The following is a 15,000-nucleotide window of genomic DNA, read 5'->3' on the forward strand; positions in this document are numbered from 1 at the left end:
ACAACATAGTTCTACAGTAATATATTAAAACTGTCTACAACATAGTTCTACAGTAATATATTAAAACTGTCTACAACATAGTTCTACAGTAATATATTAAAACTGTCTACAACATAGTTCTACAGTAATATATTAAAACTGTCTACAACATAGTTCTACAGTAATATATTAAAACTGTCTACAACATAGTTCTACAGTAATATATTAAAACTGTCTACAACATAGTTCTACAGTAATATATTAAAACTGTCTACAACATAGTTCTACAGTAATATATTAAAACTGTCTACAACATAGTTCTACAGTAATATATTAAAACTGTCTACAACATAGTTCTACAGTAATATATTAAAACTGTCTACAACATAGTTCTACAGTAATATATTAAAACTGTCTACAACATAGTTCTACAGTAATATTTTAAAACTGTCTACAACATAGTTCTACAGTAATATATTAAAACTGTCTACAACATAGTTCTACAGTAATATATTAAAACTGTCTACAACATAGTTCTACAGTAATATTTTAAAACTGTCTACAACATAGTTCTACAGTAATATATTAAAACTGTCTACAACATAGTTCTACAGTAATATATTAAAACTGTCTACAACATAGTTCTACAGTAATATATTAAAACTGTCTACAACATAGTTCTACAGTAATATATTAAAACTGTCTACAACATAGTTCTACAGTAATATATTAAAACTGTCTACAACATAGTTCTACAGTAATATATTAAAACTGTCTACAACATAGTTCTACAGTAATATATTTAAAACTGTCTACAACATAGTTCTACAGTAATATATTAAAACTGTCTACAACATAGTTCTACAGTAATATATTAAAACTGTCTACAACATAGTTCTACAGTAATATTTAAAACTGTCTACAACATAGTTCTACAGTAATATATTAAAACTGTCTACAACATAGTTCTACAGTAATATATTAAAACTGTCTACAACATAGTTCTACAGTAATATTTTAAAACTGTCTACAACATAGTTCTACAGTAATATATTAAAACTGTCTACAACATAGTTCTACAGTAACATATTAAAACTGTCTACAACATAGTTCTACAGTAATATATTAAAACTGTCTACAACATAGTTCTACAGTAATATATTAAAACTAACTACAACATAGTTCTACCGTAATATATTAAAACTGTCTACAACATAGTTCTACAGTAATATTTTTACCCAGTGGCTAGCGAAAGTATTCACCCCCCTTGGTATTTTTCCTATTTTGTTGCCTTACAACCTGGAATTAAAATTGATTTTGGGTGGGTTTGTATCATTTGATTTACACAACATGCCTACCACTTTGAAGATGCTAAATATTTTTTATTGTGAAACAAACAAGAAATAAGACAAAAAAACAGAAAACTTGAGCGTGCATAACTATTCACCCCCCCAAAGTCAATACTTTTACAGCATTTACAGCTGCAAGTCTCTTGGGGTATGTCTCTATAAGCTTGGCACATCTAGCCACTGGGATTTTTGCCCATTCTTCAAGGCAAAACTGCTCCAGCTCCTTAAAGTTGGATGGGTTCCACTGGTGTACAGCAATCTTTAAGTCATACCACAGATTCTCAATTGGATTGAGGTCTGGGCTTTGACTAGGCCATTCCAAGACATTTAAATGTTTCCCCTTAAACTACTCAAGTGTTGCTTTAGTAGAATGCTTATGGTCATTGTCCTGCTGGAAGGTGAACCTCCGTCCCAGTCTCAAATCTCTGGAAGTCTGAAACAGGTTTCCCTCAAGAATTTCCCTGTATTTAGCGCCATCCCATCATTCCTTCAATTCTGACCAGTTTCCCAGTCCCTGCCGATGAAAAAACATCCCCACAGCATGATGCTGCCACCACCATGCTTCACTGTGGGGATGATGTTCTCGGGGTAATGAGAGGTGTTGGGTTTACGCCAGACATAGCGTTGTCCTTGATGGCCAAAAAGCTCAGAGAACCTTCTTCCATATGTTTGGGGAGTCTCCCACATGCCTTTTGGCGAACACCAAACGTGTTTGCTTATTTTTTTTCTTTAAGCAATGGCTTTTTTCTGGCCACTCTTCCGTAAAGCCCAGCTCTGTGGAGTGTACGGCTTAAAGTGGTTCTATGGACAGATACTCCAATCTCCGCTGTGGAGCTTTGCAGCTCCTTCAGGGTTATCTTTGGTCTCTTTGTTACCTCTCTGATTAATGCCCTCCTTGCCTGGTCCGTGAGTTTTGGTGGGCGGCCCACTCTTGGCAGGCTTGTTGTGGTGCCATATTTTTTTATAATGGATTTAATGGTGCTCCGTGGGATGTTCAAAGTTTCAGATATTTTTTTATAACCCAACCCTGATCTGTACTTCTCCAAAACTTTGTCCCTGACCTGTTTGGAGAGCTCCTTGGTCTTCATGGTGCCGCTTGCTTGGTGGTGCCCCTTGCTTAGTGGTGTTGCAGACTCTGGGGCCTTTCAGAACAGGTGTATGTATACTGAGATCATGTGACACTTAGATTGCACACAGGTGGACTTTATTTAACTAATTATGTGACTTCTGAAGGTAATTGGTTGCACCAGATCTTATTTAGGGGATTCATAGCAAAGGGGATGAATACATATACACGCACCACTTTTCCGTTATTTATTTTTTAGAATGTTTTGAAACAAGTTATTTTTTTCATTTCACTTCACCAATTTGGACTATTTTGTGTATGTCCATTACATGAAATCCATTTAAATTACAGGTTGTAGTGCAACAAAATAGGAAAACTGCCAAGGGGGATGAATACTTTACAAGGCACTGTACATACGCCCACGTACACACGCATTCTGACGCCCCCCACACACACACACACTCATCACATACGCTGCTGCTACTGTCTATTATCTATCCTGTTGTCTAGTCACTTTACCCCTACCTACAGTATACTGCTGCTACTGTCTATTATCTATCCTGTTGTCTAGTCACTTTACCCCTACCTACAGTATACTGCTGCTACTGTCTATTATCTATCCTGTTGCCTAGTCACTTTACCCCTACCTACAGTATACTGCTGCTACTGTCTATTATCTATCCTGTTGTCTAGTCACTTTACCCCTACCTACAGTATACTGCTGCTACTGTCTATTATCTATCCTGTTGCCTAGTCACTTTACCCCTACCTACAGTATACTGCTGCTACTGTCTATTATCTATCCTGTTGTCTAGTCACTTTACCCCTACCTACAGTATACTGCTGCTACTGTCTATTATCTATCCTGTTGCCTAGTCACTTTACCCCCTACCTACAGTATACTGCTGCTACTGTCTATTATCTATCCTGTTGTCTAGTCCCTTTACCCCTACCTACAGTATACTGCTGCTACTGTCTATTATCTATCCTGTTGTCTAGTCACTTTACCCCTACCTACAGTATACTGCTGCTACTGTCTATTATCTATCCTGTTGCCTAGTCACTTTACCCCTACCTACAGTATACTGCTGCTACTGTCTATTATCTATCCTGTTGTCTAGTCACTTTACCCCTACCTACAGTATACTGCTGCTACTGTCTATTATCTATCCTGTTGTCTAGTCACTTTACCCCTACCTACAGTATACTGCTGCTACTGTCTATTATCTATCCTGTTGCCTAGTCACTTTACCCCTACCTACAGTATACTGCTGCTACTGTCTATTATCTATCCTGTTGTCTAGTCACTTTACCCCTACCTACAGTATACTGCTGCTACTGTCTATTATCTATCCTGTTGCCTAGTCACTTTACCCCTACCTACAGTATACTGCTGCTACTGTCTATTATCTATCCTGTTGTCTAGTCACTTTACCCCCTACCTACAGTATACTGCTGCTACTGTCTATTATCTATCCTGTTGTCTAGTCACTTCACCCCTACCTACAGTATACTGCTGCTACTGTCTATTATCTATCCTGTTGCCTAGTCACTTTACCCCTACCTACAGTATACTGCTGCTACTGTCTATTATCTATCCTGTTGTCTAGTCACTTTACCCCTACCTACAGTATACTGCTGCTACTGTCTATTATCTATCCTGTTGTCTAGTCACTTTACCCCTACCTACAGTATACTGCTGCTACTGTCTATTATCTATCCTGTTGTCTAGTCACTTTACCCCCTACCTACAGTATACTGCTGCTACTGTCTATTATCTATCCTGTTGTCTAGTCACTTTACCCCCTACCTACAGTATACTGCTGCTACTGTCTATTATCTATCCTGTTGCCTAGTCACTTTACCCCTACCTACAGTATACTGCTGCTACTGTCTATTATCTATCCTGTTGCCTAGTCACTTTACCCCTACCTACAGTATACTGCTGCTACTGTCTATTATCTATCATGTTGTCTAGTCACTTTACCCCCTACCTACAGTATACTGCTGCTACTGTCTATTATCTATCCTGTTGCCTAGTCACTTTACCCCCTACCTACAGTATACCGCTGCTACTGTCTATTATCTATCCTGTTGTCTAGTCACTTTACCCCTACCTACAGTATACTGCTGCTACTGTCTATTATCTATCCTGTTGTCTAGTCACTTTACCCCTACCTACAGTATACTGCTGCTACTGTCTATTATCTATCCTGTTGTCTAGTCACTTTACCCCCTACCTACAGTATACTGCTGCTACTGTCTATTATCTATCCTGTTGCCTAGTCACTTTACCCCTACCTACAGTATACTGCTGCTACTGTCTATTATCTATCCTGTTGCCTAGTCACTTTACCCCTACCTACAGTATACTGCTGCTACTGTCTATTATCTATCCTGTTGTCTAGTCACTTTACCCCTACCTACAGTATACTGCTGCTACTGTCTATTATCTATCCTGTTGTCTAGTCACTTTACCCCTACCTACAGTATACTGCTGCTACTGTCTATTATCTATCCTGTTGTCTAGTCACTTTACCCTACCTACAGTATACTGCTGCTACTGTCTATTATCTATCCTGTTGCCTAGTCACTTTACCCCTACCTACAGTATACTGCTGCTACTGTCTATTATCTATCCTGTTGTCTAGTCACTTTACCCCCTACCTACAGTATACTGCTGCTACTGTCTATTATCTATCCTGTTGCCTAGTCACTTTACCCCTACCTACAGTATACTGCTGCTACTGTCTATTATCTATCCTGTTGTCTAGTCACTTTACCCCTACCTACAGTATACTGCTGCTACTGTCTATTATCCATCCTGTTGCCTAGTCACTTTACCCCTACCTACAGTATACTGCTGCTACTGTCTATTATCTATCCTGTTGTCTAGTCACTTTACCCCTACCTACAGTATACTGCTGCTACTGTCTATTATCTATCCTGTTGCCTAGTCACTTTACCCCCTACCTACAGTATACTGCTGCTACTGTCTATTATCTATCCTGTTGCCTAGTCACTTTACCCCTACCTACAGTATACTGCTGCTACTGTCTATTATCTATCCTGTTGCCTAGTCACTTTACCCCTACCTACAGTATACTGCTGCTACTGTCTATTATCTATCCTGTTGTCTAGTCCCTTTACCCCTACCTACAGTATACTGCTGCTACTGTCTATTATCTATCCTGTTGTCTAGTCACTTTACCCCTACCTACAGTATACTGCTGCTACTGTCTATTATTATGACAAAACTGAAATATGTGTTTTTTTTGTATTGACCAATGAAATACCAGAAATATCTTATTTCCATACTGTAAGTATTAACACCCCTTTGCTATGACACTCCAAATTGAGCTCAGGTGCATCCAATTTCCTTTGATCATACTTGAGATGTCATTACAACTTGATTGGAGTCCGACCGGTGGCCAATTCAATTGTTTGGACATGATTTAGAAGAAGAAAAAAAAAACACACCTGTCTATGTAAAGGTCCCACAGTGAATGTCAGAGCAGAAACATCTACATTTGAGTCATTTAGCGCTCATCCAGAGCGACTTACAGGCGCAGTTAGGGTTAAGTGCCTTGCTCAAGGGCACGTCGACTATACCATGTACAAGGAACTGTCCGTGGATCTCAGAGATCTCAGTGTGTTGAGCGTTTCCAAGGTCTCCGTCGTCCAGCAGAGTCTACCCAGAATGCCTAGAGCTGGCCTTCTGACCAAACTGAGCAACCGGGCAAAAAAAGGACCTTTGGTTCAGGGAGGTGACCAAGAACCCGATGACCACTCTGACAGAACTACAGAGTTCCTTGGCTGAGATGGGAGAACCTGCCAGAAGGAGGACAGTCTCTACAGCACTTCACCAATCTGGGCTTTACGGGTGAGTGGCCAGACGGAAGCCACTCCTGAGAAAAAGGCACATGACAGCGTGCCTAGAGTTTGCGAAAAGGCACGTGAAAGACTCTGAGAGCATAAGGCAACATTTTCTGTGGTCTGATCAGACAAAAAGGCATGGTGGTAGCAGCATCATGCTATGGGGTTGCTTTTCAGCGGCAGGGACTGGGAGTCTGGTAAGGATAGAGAGAACAATGAATTAAGCCAAATACAGCCAAATCCTTGATGAGAACCTGCTTCAGAGTGCAAATGACCTCAGACTGGGGAGAAGATTTACGTTCCAACAGGACAATAACCCCAAGCGTACAGCCAAAGCAACACTGGAATGGTTTCAGAACAAGAATGTGAAAGTCCTTGAGTGGACCAGCAAAAGCCCTGACTTGAATCCCATTGAAAATCTGTGGAAAGACTTGAAAATTGCTGTTCACCGCCGCTCCCCATCTAACTTAACAGAGCTTGAGAAAATCTGCAAGGAAGAATGGGAGAAAATCCCCAAATCCTGATATGCAAAGCTGACACAGACATACCCAAGACGACTCAAAGCTGACACAGACATACCAAAGACGACTCAAAGCTGACACAGACATACCCAAGACGACTCAAAGCTGACACAGACATACCCAAGATGACTCAAAGCTGATACAGACATACCCAAGATGACTCAAAGCTGATACAGACATACCCAAGACGACTCAAAGCTGATACAGACATACCCAATACGACTCAAAGCTGATACAGATATACCCAAGAAGACTCAAAGCTGATACAGACATACCCAAGAAGACTCAAAGCTGATACAGACATACCCAAGACGACTCAAAGCTGATACAGACATACCCAAGAAGATTCAAAGCTGATACAGACATACCCAAGACGACTCAAAGCTGACACAGACATACCCAAGACAACTCAAAGCTGACACAGACATACCCAAGATGACTCAAAGCTGACACAGACATACCCAAGACGACTCAAAGCTAATAAAGACATACCCAAGACGACTCAAAACTGACACAGACATACCCAAGACGACTCAAAGCTGACACAGACATACCCAAGACGACTCAAAGCTGATACAGACATACCCAAGACGACTCAAAGCTGACACAGACATACCCAAGACGACTCAAAGCTGACAAAGACATACCCAAGATGACTCAAAGCTGATACAGACATACCCAAGACGACTCAAAGCTGACACAGACATACCAAAGACGACTCAAAGCTGACAGAGACATACCCAAGATGACTCAAAGCTGATACAGACATACCCAAGATGACTCAAAGCTGATACAGACATACCCAAGACGACTCAAAGCTGATACAGACATACCCAAGACGACTCAAAGCTGATACAGACATACCCAAGAAGACTCAAAGCTGATACAGACATACCCAAGAAGACTCAAAGCTGATACAGACATACCCAAGACGACTCAAAGCTGATACAGACATACCCAAGAAGACTCAAAGCTGATACAGACATACCCAAGACGACTCAAAGCTGACACAGACATACCCAAGACGACTCAAAGCTGACACAGACATACCCAAGATGACTCAAAGCTGACACAGACATACCCAAGACGACTCAAAGCTAATAAAGACATACCCAAGACGACTCAAAACTGACACAGACATACCCAAGACGACTCAAAGCTGACACAGACATACCCAAGACGACTGAAAGCTGATACAGACATACCCAAGACCACTCAAAGCTGACACAGACATACCCAAGACGACTCAAAGCTGACAAAGACATACCCAAGATGACTCAAAGCTGATACAGACATACCCAAGACGACTCAAAGCTGACACAGACATACCCAAGACGACTCAAAGCTGACAAAGACATACCAAAGATGACTCAAAGCTGATACAGACATACCCAAGATGACTCAAAGCTGACACAGACATACCCAAGACGACTCAAAGCTGACACAGACATACCCAAGACGACTCACAGCTGACAAAGACATACCAAAGATGACTCAAAGCTGATACAGACATACCCAAGACGACTCAAAGCTGACACAGACATACCCAAGACGACTCAAAGCTGATAGACATACCCAAGACGACTCAAAGCTGACACAGACATACCCAAGATGACTCAAAGCTGACACAGACATATCCAAGACGACTAAAAGCTGATAGACATACCCAAGACGACTCAAAGCTGACACAGACATACCCAAGATGACTCAAAGCTGATACAGTCATACCCAAGATGACTCAAAGCTGATACAGACATACCCAAGAAGACTCAAAGCTGACACAGACATACCCAAGACGACTCAAAGCTGATACAGACATACCCAAGACGACTCAAAGCTGACACAGACATACCCAAGACGACTCAAAGCTGACAAAGACATACCCAAGATGACTCAAAGCTGATACAGACATACCCAAGACGACTCAAAGCTGACACAGACATACCCAAGACGACTCAAAGCTGACAAAGATATATCAAAGATGACTCAAAGCTGATACAGACATACCCAAGATGACTCAAAGCTGACACAGACATACCCAAGACGACTCAAAGCTGACACAGACATACCCAAGACGACTCACAGCTGACAAAGACATACCAAAGATGACTCAAAGCTGATACAGACATACCCAAGACGACTCAAAGCTGACACAGACATACCCAAGACGACTCAAAGCTGATAGACATACCCAAGACGACTCAAAGCTGACACAGACATACCCAAGATGACTCAAAGCTGACACAGACATATCCAAGACGACTAAAAGCTGATAGACATACCCAAGACGACTCAAAGCTGACACAGACATACCCAAGATGACTCAAAGCTGATACAGTCATACCCAAGATGACTCAAAGCTGATACAGACATACCCAAGACGACTCAAAGCTGACACAGACATACCCAAGATGACTCAAAACTGATACAGTCATAACCAAAATGACTCAAAGCTGACACAGACATACCCAAGATGACTCAACGCTGATACAGACATACCCAAGATGACTCAAAGCTGATAGACATACCCAAGATGACTCAAAGCTGACACAGACATACCCGAGATGACTCAAAGCTGACACAGACATACCCGAGACGACTCAAAGCTGACACAGACATACCCAAGACGAATCAAAGCTGACACAGACATACCCAAGACGACTCAAAGCTGACACAGACATACCCAAGACGACTCAAAGCTGACACAGACATACCCAAGGCGACTCAAAGCAGACACAGACATACCCAAGACGACTCAAAGCTGACACAGACATACCCAAGATGACTCAAAGCTGATAGAGACATACCCAAGAAGATTCAAAGCTGATACAGACATACCCAAGACGACTCAAAGCTGACACAGACATACCCAAGACAACTCAAAGCTGACACAGACATACCCAAGATGACTCAAAGCTGACACAGACATACCCAAGACAACTCAAAGCTGACACAGACATACCCAAGGCGACTCAAAGCAGACACAGACATACCCAAGACGACTCAAAGCTGACACAGACATACCCAAGACGACTCAAAGCTGATACAGACATACCCAAGAAGATTCAAAGCTGATACAGACATACCCAAGACGACTCAAAGCTGATACAGACATACCCAAGATGACTCAAAGCTGACACAGACATACCCAAGATGACTCAAAGCTGACACAGACATACCCAAGACGACTCAAAGCAGACAAAGACATACCCAAGACGACTCAAAGCTGACACAGACATACCCAAGACGACTCAAAGCTGACACAGACATACCCAAGAAGACTCAAAGCTGATACAGACATACCCAAGACGACTCAAAGCTGACACAGACATACCCAAGACGACTCAAAGCTGACAAAGACATACCCAAGATGACTCAAAGCTGACACAGACATACCCAAGACGACTCAAAGCTGACAAAGACATACCCAAGACGACTCAAAACTGGCACAGACATACCCAAGACGACTCAAAGCTGACACAGACATACCCAAGACGACTCAAAGCTGATACAGACATACCCAAGACGACTCAAAGCTGATACAGACATACCCAAGACGACTCAAAGCTGATACAGACATACCCAAGAAGACTCAAAGCTGATACAGACATACCCAAGAAGACTCAAAGCTGATACAGACATACCCAAGACGACTCAAAGCTGATACAGACATACCCAAGAAGACTCAAAGCTGATACAGACATACCCAAGACGACTCAAAGCTGACACAGACATACCCAAGACAACTCAAAGCTGACACAGACATACCCAAGATGACTCAAAGCTGACACAGACATACCCAAGACGACTCAAAGCTAATAAAGACATACCCAAGACGACTCAAAACTGACACAGACATACCCAAGACGACTCAAAGCTGACACAGACATACCCAAGACGACTGAAAGCTGATACAGACATACCCAAGACGACTCAAAGCTGACACAGACATACCCAAGACGACTCAAAGCTGACAAAGACATACCCAAGATGACTCAAAGCTGATACAGACATACCCAAGACGACTCAAAGCTGACACAGACATACCCAAGACGACTCAAAGCTGACACAGACATACCCAAGACGACTCACAGCTGACAAAGACATACCAAAGATGACTCAAAGCTGATACAGACATACCCAAGACGACTCAAAGCTGACACAGACATACCCAAGACGACTCAAAGCTGATAGACATACCCAAGACGACTCAAAGCTGACACAGACATACCCAAGATGACTCAAAGCTGACACAGACATATCCAAGACGACTAAAAACTGATAGACATACCCAAGACGACTCAAAGCTGACACAGACATACCCAAGATGACTCAAAGCTGATACAGTCATACCCAAGATGACTCAAAGCTGATACAGACATACCCAAGACGACTCAAAGCTGACACAGACATACCCAAGACGACTCAAAGCTGATACAGACATACCCAAGACGACTCAAAGCTGACACAGACATACCCAAGACGACTCAAAGCTGACAAAGACATACCCAAGATGACTCAAAGCTGATACAGACATACCCAAGACGACTCAAAGCTGACACAGACATACCCAAGACGACTCAAAGCTGACAAAGATATATCAAAGATGACTCAAAGCTGATACAGACATACCCAAGATGACTCAAAGCTGACACAGACATACCCAAGACGACTCAAAGCTGACACAGACATACCCAAGACGACTCACAGCTGACAAAGACATACCAAAGATGACTCAAAGCTGATACAGACATACCCAAGACGACTCAAAGCTGACACAGACATACCCAAGACGACTCAAAGCTGATAGACATACCCAAGACGACTCAAAGCTGACACAGACATACCCAAGATGACTCAAAGCTGACACAGACATATCCAAGACGACTAAAAGCTGATAGACATACCCAAGACGACTCAAAGCTGACACAGACATACCCAAGATGACTCAAAGCTGATACAGTCATACCCAAGATGACTCAAAGCTGATACAGACATACCCAAGACGACTCAAAGCTGACACAGACATACCCAAGATGACTCAAAACTGATACAGTCATAACCAAAATGACTCAAAGCTGACACAGACATACCCAAGACGACTCAAAGCTGACACAGACATACCCAAGATGACTCAACGCTGATACAGACATACCCAAGATGACTCAAAGCTGATAGACATACCCAAGATGACTCAAAGCTGACACAGACATACCCGAGACGACTCAAAGCTGACACAGACATACCCAAGACGACTCAAAGCTGACACAGACATACCCAAGACGACTCAAAGCTGACACAGACATACCCAAGACGACTCAAAGCTGACACAGACATACCCAAGACGACTCAAAGCTGACACAGACATACCCAAGGCGACTCACAGCAGACACAGACATACCCAAGACGACTCAAAGCTGACACAGACATACCCAAGATGACTCAAAGCTGATAGAGACATACCCAAGACGACTCAAAGCTGATAAAGACATACCCAAGACGACTCAAAGCTGACACAGACATACCCAAGACGACTCAAAGGTGACACAGACATACCCAAGATGACTCAAATCTGATACAGTCAACCCAAGACGACTCAAAGCTGATAGACATACCCAAGACGACCAAAGCTGACACAGACATACCCAAGACGACTCAAAGTTGAAACAGACATACCCAAGACGACTCAAAGCTGACACAGACATACCCAAGATGAATCAAAGCTGATACAGACATACCCAAGACGACTCAAAGCTGATACAGACATACCCAAGATGACTCAAAGCTGATACAGACATACCCAAGATGACTCAAAGATGATAGACATACCCAAGATGACTCAAAGCTGATAGACATACCCAAGATGACTCAAAGCTGACACAGACATACCCAAGATGACTCAAAGCTGATAGAGACATACCCAAGACGACTCAAAGCTGATACAGACATACCCAAGACGACTCAAAGCTGACACAGACATACCCAAGACGACTCAAAGCTGACACAGACATACCCAAGACGACTCAAAGCTGACACAGACATACCCAAGATGACTAAAAGCTGACACAGACATACCCAAGATGACTCAAAGCTGATAGAGACATACCCAAGACGACTCAAAGCTGATAAAGACATACCCAAGACGACTCAAAGCTGACACAGACATACCCAAGACGACTCAAAGCTGACACAGACATACCCAAGATGACTCAAAGCTGACACAGACATACCCAAGACGACTCAAAGCTGACACAGACATACCCAAGATGACTCAAAGCTGATACAGACATACCCAAGATGACTCAAAGCTGATACAGACATACCCAAGATGACTCAAAGCTGACACAGACATACCCAAGACGACTCAAAGCTGACACAGACATACCCAAGACGACTCAAAGCTGACACAGACATACCCAATACGACTCAAAGCTGACACAGACATACCCAAGATGACTCAAAGCTGATAGAGACATACCCAAGACGACTCAAAGCTGACACAGACATACCCAAGATGACTCAAAGCTGACACAGACATACCCAAGACGACTCAAAGCTGATACAGACATACACAAGACGACTCAAAGCTGACACAGACATACCCAAGACGACTCAAAGCTGACAAAGACATACCCAAGACGACTCAAAGCTGACACAGACATACCCAAGACGACTCAAAGCAGATAGACATACCCAAGATGACTCAAAGCTGATAGACATACCCAAGATGACTCAAAGCTGACACAGACATACCCAAGATGACTCAAAGCTGATAGAGACATACCCAAGACGACTCAAAGCTGATACAGACATACCCAAGACGACTCAAAGCTGACACAGACATACCCAAGACGACTCAAAGCTGACACAGACATACCCAAGACGACTCAAAGCTGACACAGACATACCCAAGACGACTCAAAGCTGACACAGACATACCCAAGATTACTAAAAGCTGACACAGACATACCCAAGATGACTCAAAGCTGATAGAGACATACCCAAGACGACTCAAAGCTGATAAAGACATACCCAAGACGACTCAAAGCTGACACAGACATACCCAAGACGACTCAAAGCTGACACAGACATACCCAAGATGACTCAAAGCTGACACAGACATACCCAAGACAACTCAAAGCTGACACAGACATACCCAAGACGACTCAAAGCTGTTTCAGACATACCCAAGATGACTCAAAGCTGATACAGACATACCCAAGATGACTCAAAGCTGACACAGACATACCCAAGACGACTCAAAGCTGACACAGACATACCCAAGACGACTCAAAGCTGACACAGACATACCCAAGACGACTCAAAGCTGACACAGACAGGTGCTTCTACATTGACTCAGGGGTGTGAATACTTACATAAATGAGATATTTCTGTATTTCATTTTCAATAAAACATTTCTAAAAACACGTTTTCACTTTATCATTATGGGGTATTGTGGGGCATTATGGGACATTTTGAATGCAGGCTGTAACACAACAAAAGGTGGAATAAGTCACTGTTGCTACCTCAATTACCTGGTACCCCTACACATCGACTCAGTACTGGTACTTCCTGTATATAGCCATGTTATTACCTGGTACCCCTACACATCGACTCAGTACTGGTACTTCCTTTATATAGCCATGTTATTACCTGGTACTTCCTGTATATAGCCATGTTATTACCTGGTACCCCTGCACATCGACTCAGTACTGGTACTTCCTGTATATAGACATGTTATTACCTGGTACCCCTACACATCGACTCAGTACTGGTACTTCCTGTATATAGACATGATATTACCTGGTACCCCTACACATCGACTCAGTACTGGTACTTCCTGTATATAGCCATGTTATTACCTGGTACCCCTGCATATTGACTCAGTACTGGTACTACCTGTTTATAGCCATGTTATTTTTACTCGTTATTCATTATTCACTGTTTGTTTTATTTTATTTTATATATTTAATCTTTATCTTTAACTTTGCATTGTTGGAAAATAACCCGTCAGTAAACATTTCACTGTTAGTCTACACCTGTTGTTTAAGAAGCATGTGACAAATAACATTTGATTTGATTGGACACACACACATACACCACTCCCTCTTTTACCCTCTCAGGGCACTGGGCGGAGTCTTGCCCTTCTCTGATTGGCTGTAGCAGTTCCCTTGGGGTTCTGGCACCTCCCCCTTCTCCCTTAGCATGG

General features: G+C 42.4%; 1 protein-coding gene across 1 annotated transcript in view; it reads right to left on the reverse strand.

The window, feature by feature from the left end:
- Positions 1–15,000, reverse strand: part of LOC121562394 (glutamate receptor ionotropic, NMDA 2A-like) — a gene marked incomplete at both ends in the record, with an annotated part of 56,216 nt that overhangs the window by 39,997 nt on the left and 1,219 nt on the right. Inside the window, one exon of the mRNA XM_045219644.1 lies at positions 14,907–15,000. This exon is cut by the window's right edge and continues 203 nt beyond it. Within this exon, the coding sequence (XP_045075579.1) occupies positions 14,907–15,000 (94 nt within the window). The remainder of the gene's footprint in view (positions 1–14,906) is intronic.

This window comes from Coregonus clupeaformis, unplaced genomic scaffold (genome assembly GCF_020615455.1).
Source record: "Coregonus clupeaformis isolate EN_2021a unplaced genomic scaffold, ASM2061545v1 scaf2567, whole genome shotgun sequence".
In the NCBI taxonomy this organism is placed as follows: Eukaryota; Metazoa; Chordata; class Actinopteri; order Salmoniformes; family Salmonidae; genus Coregonus; species Coregonus clupeaformis.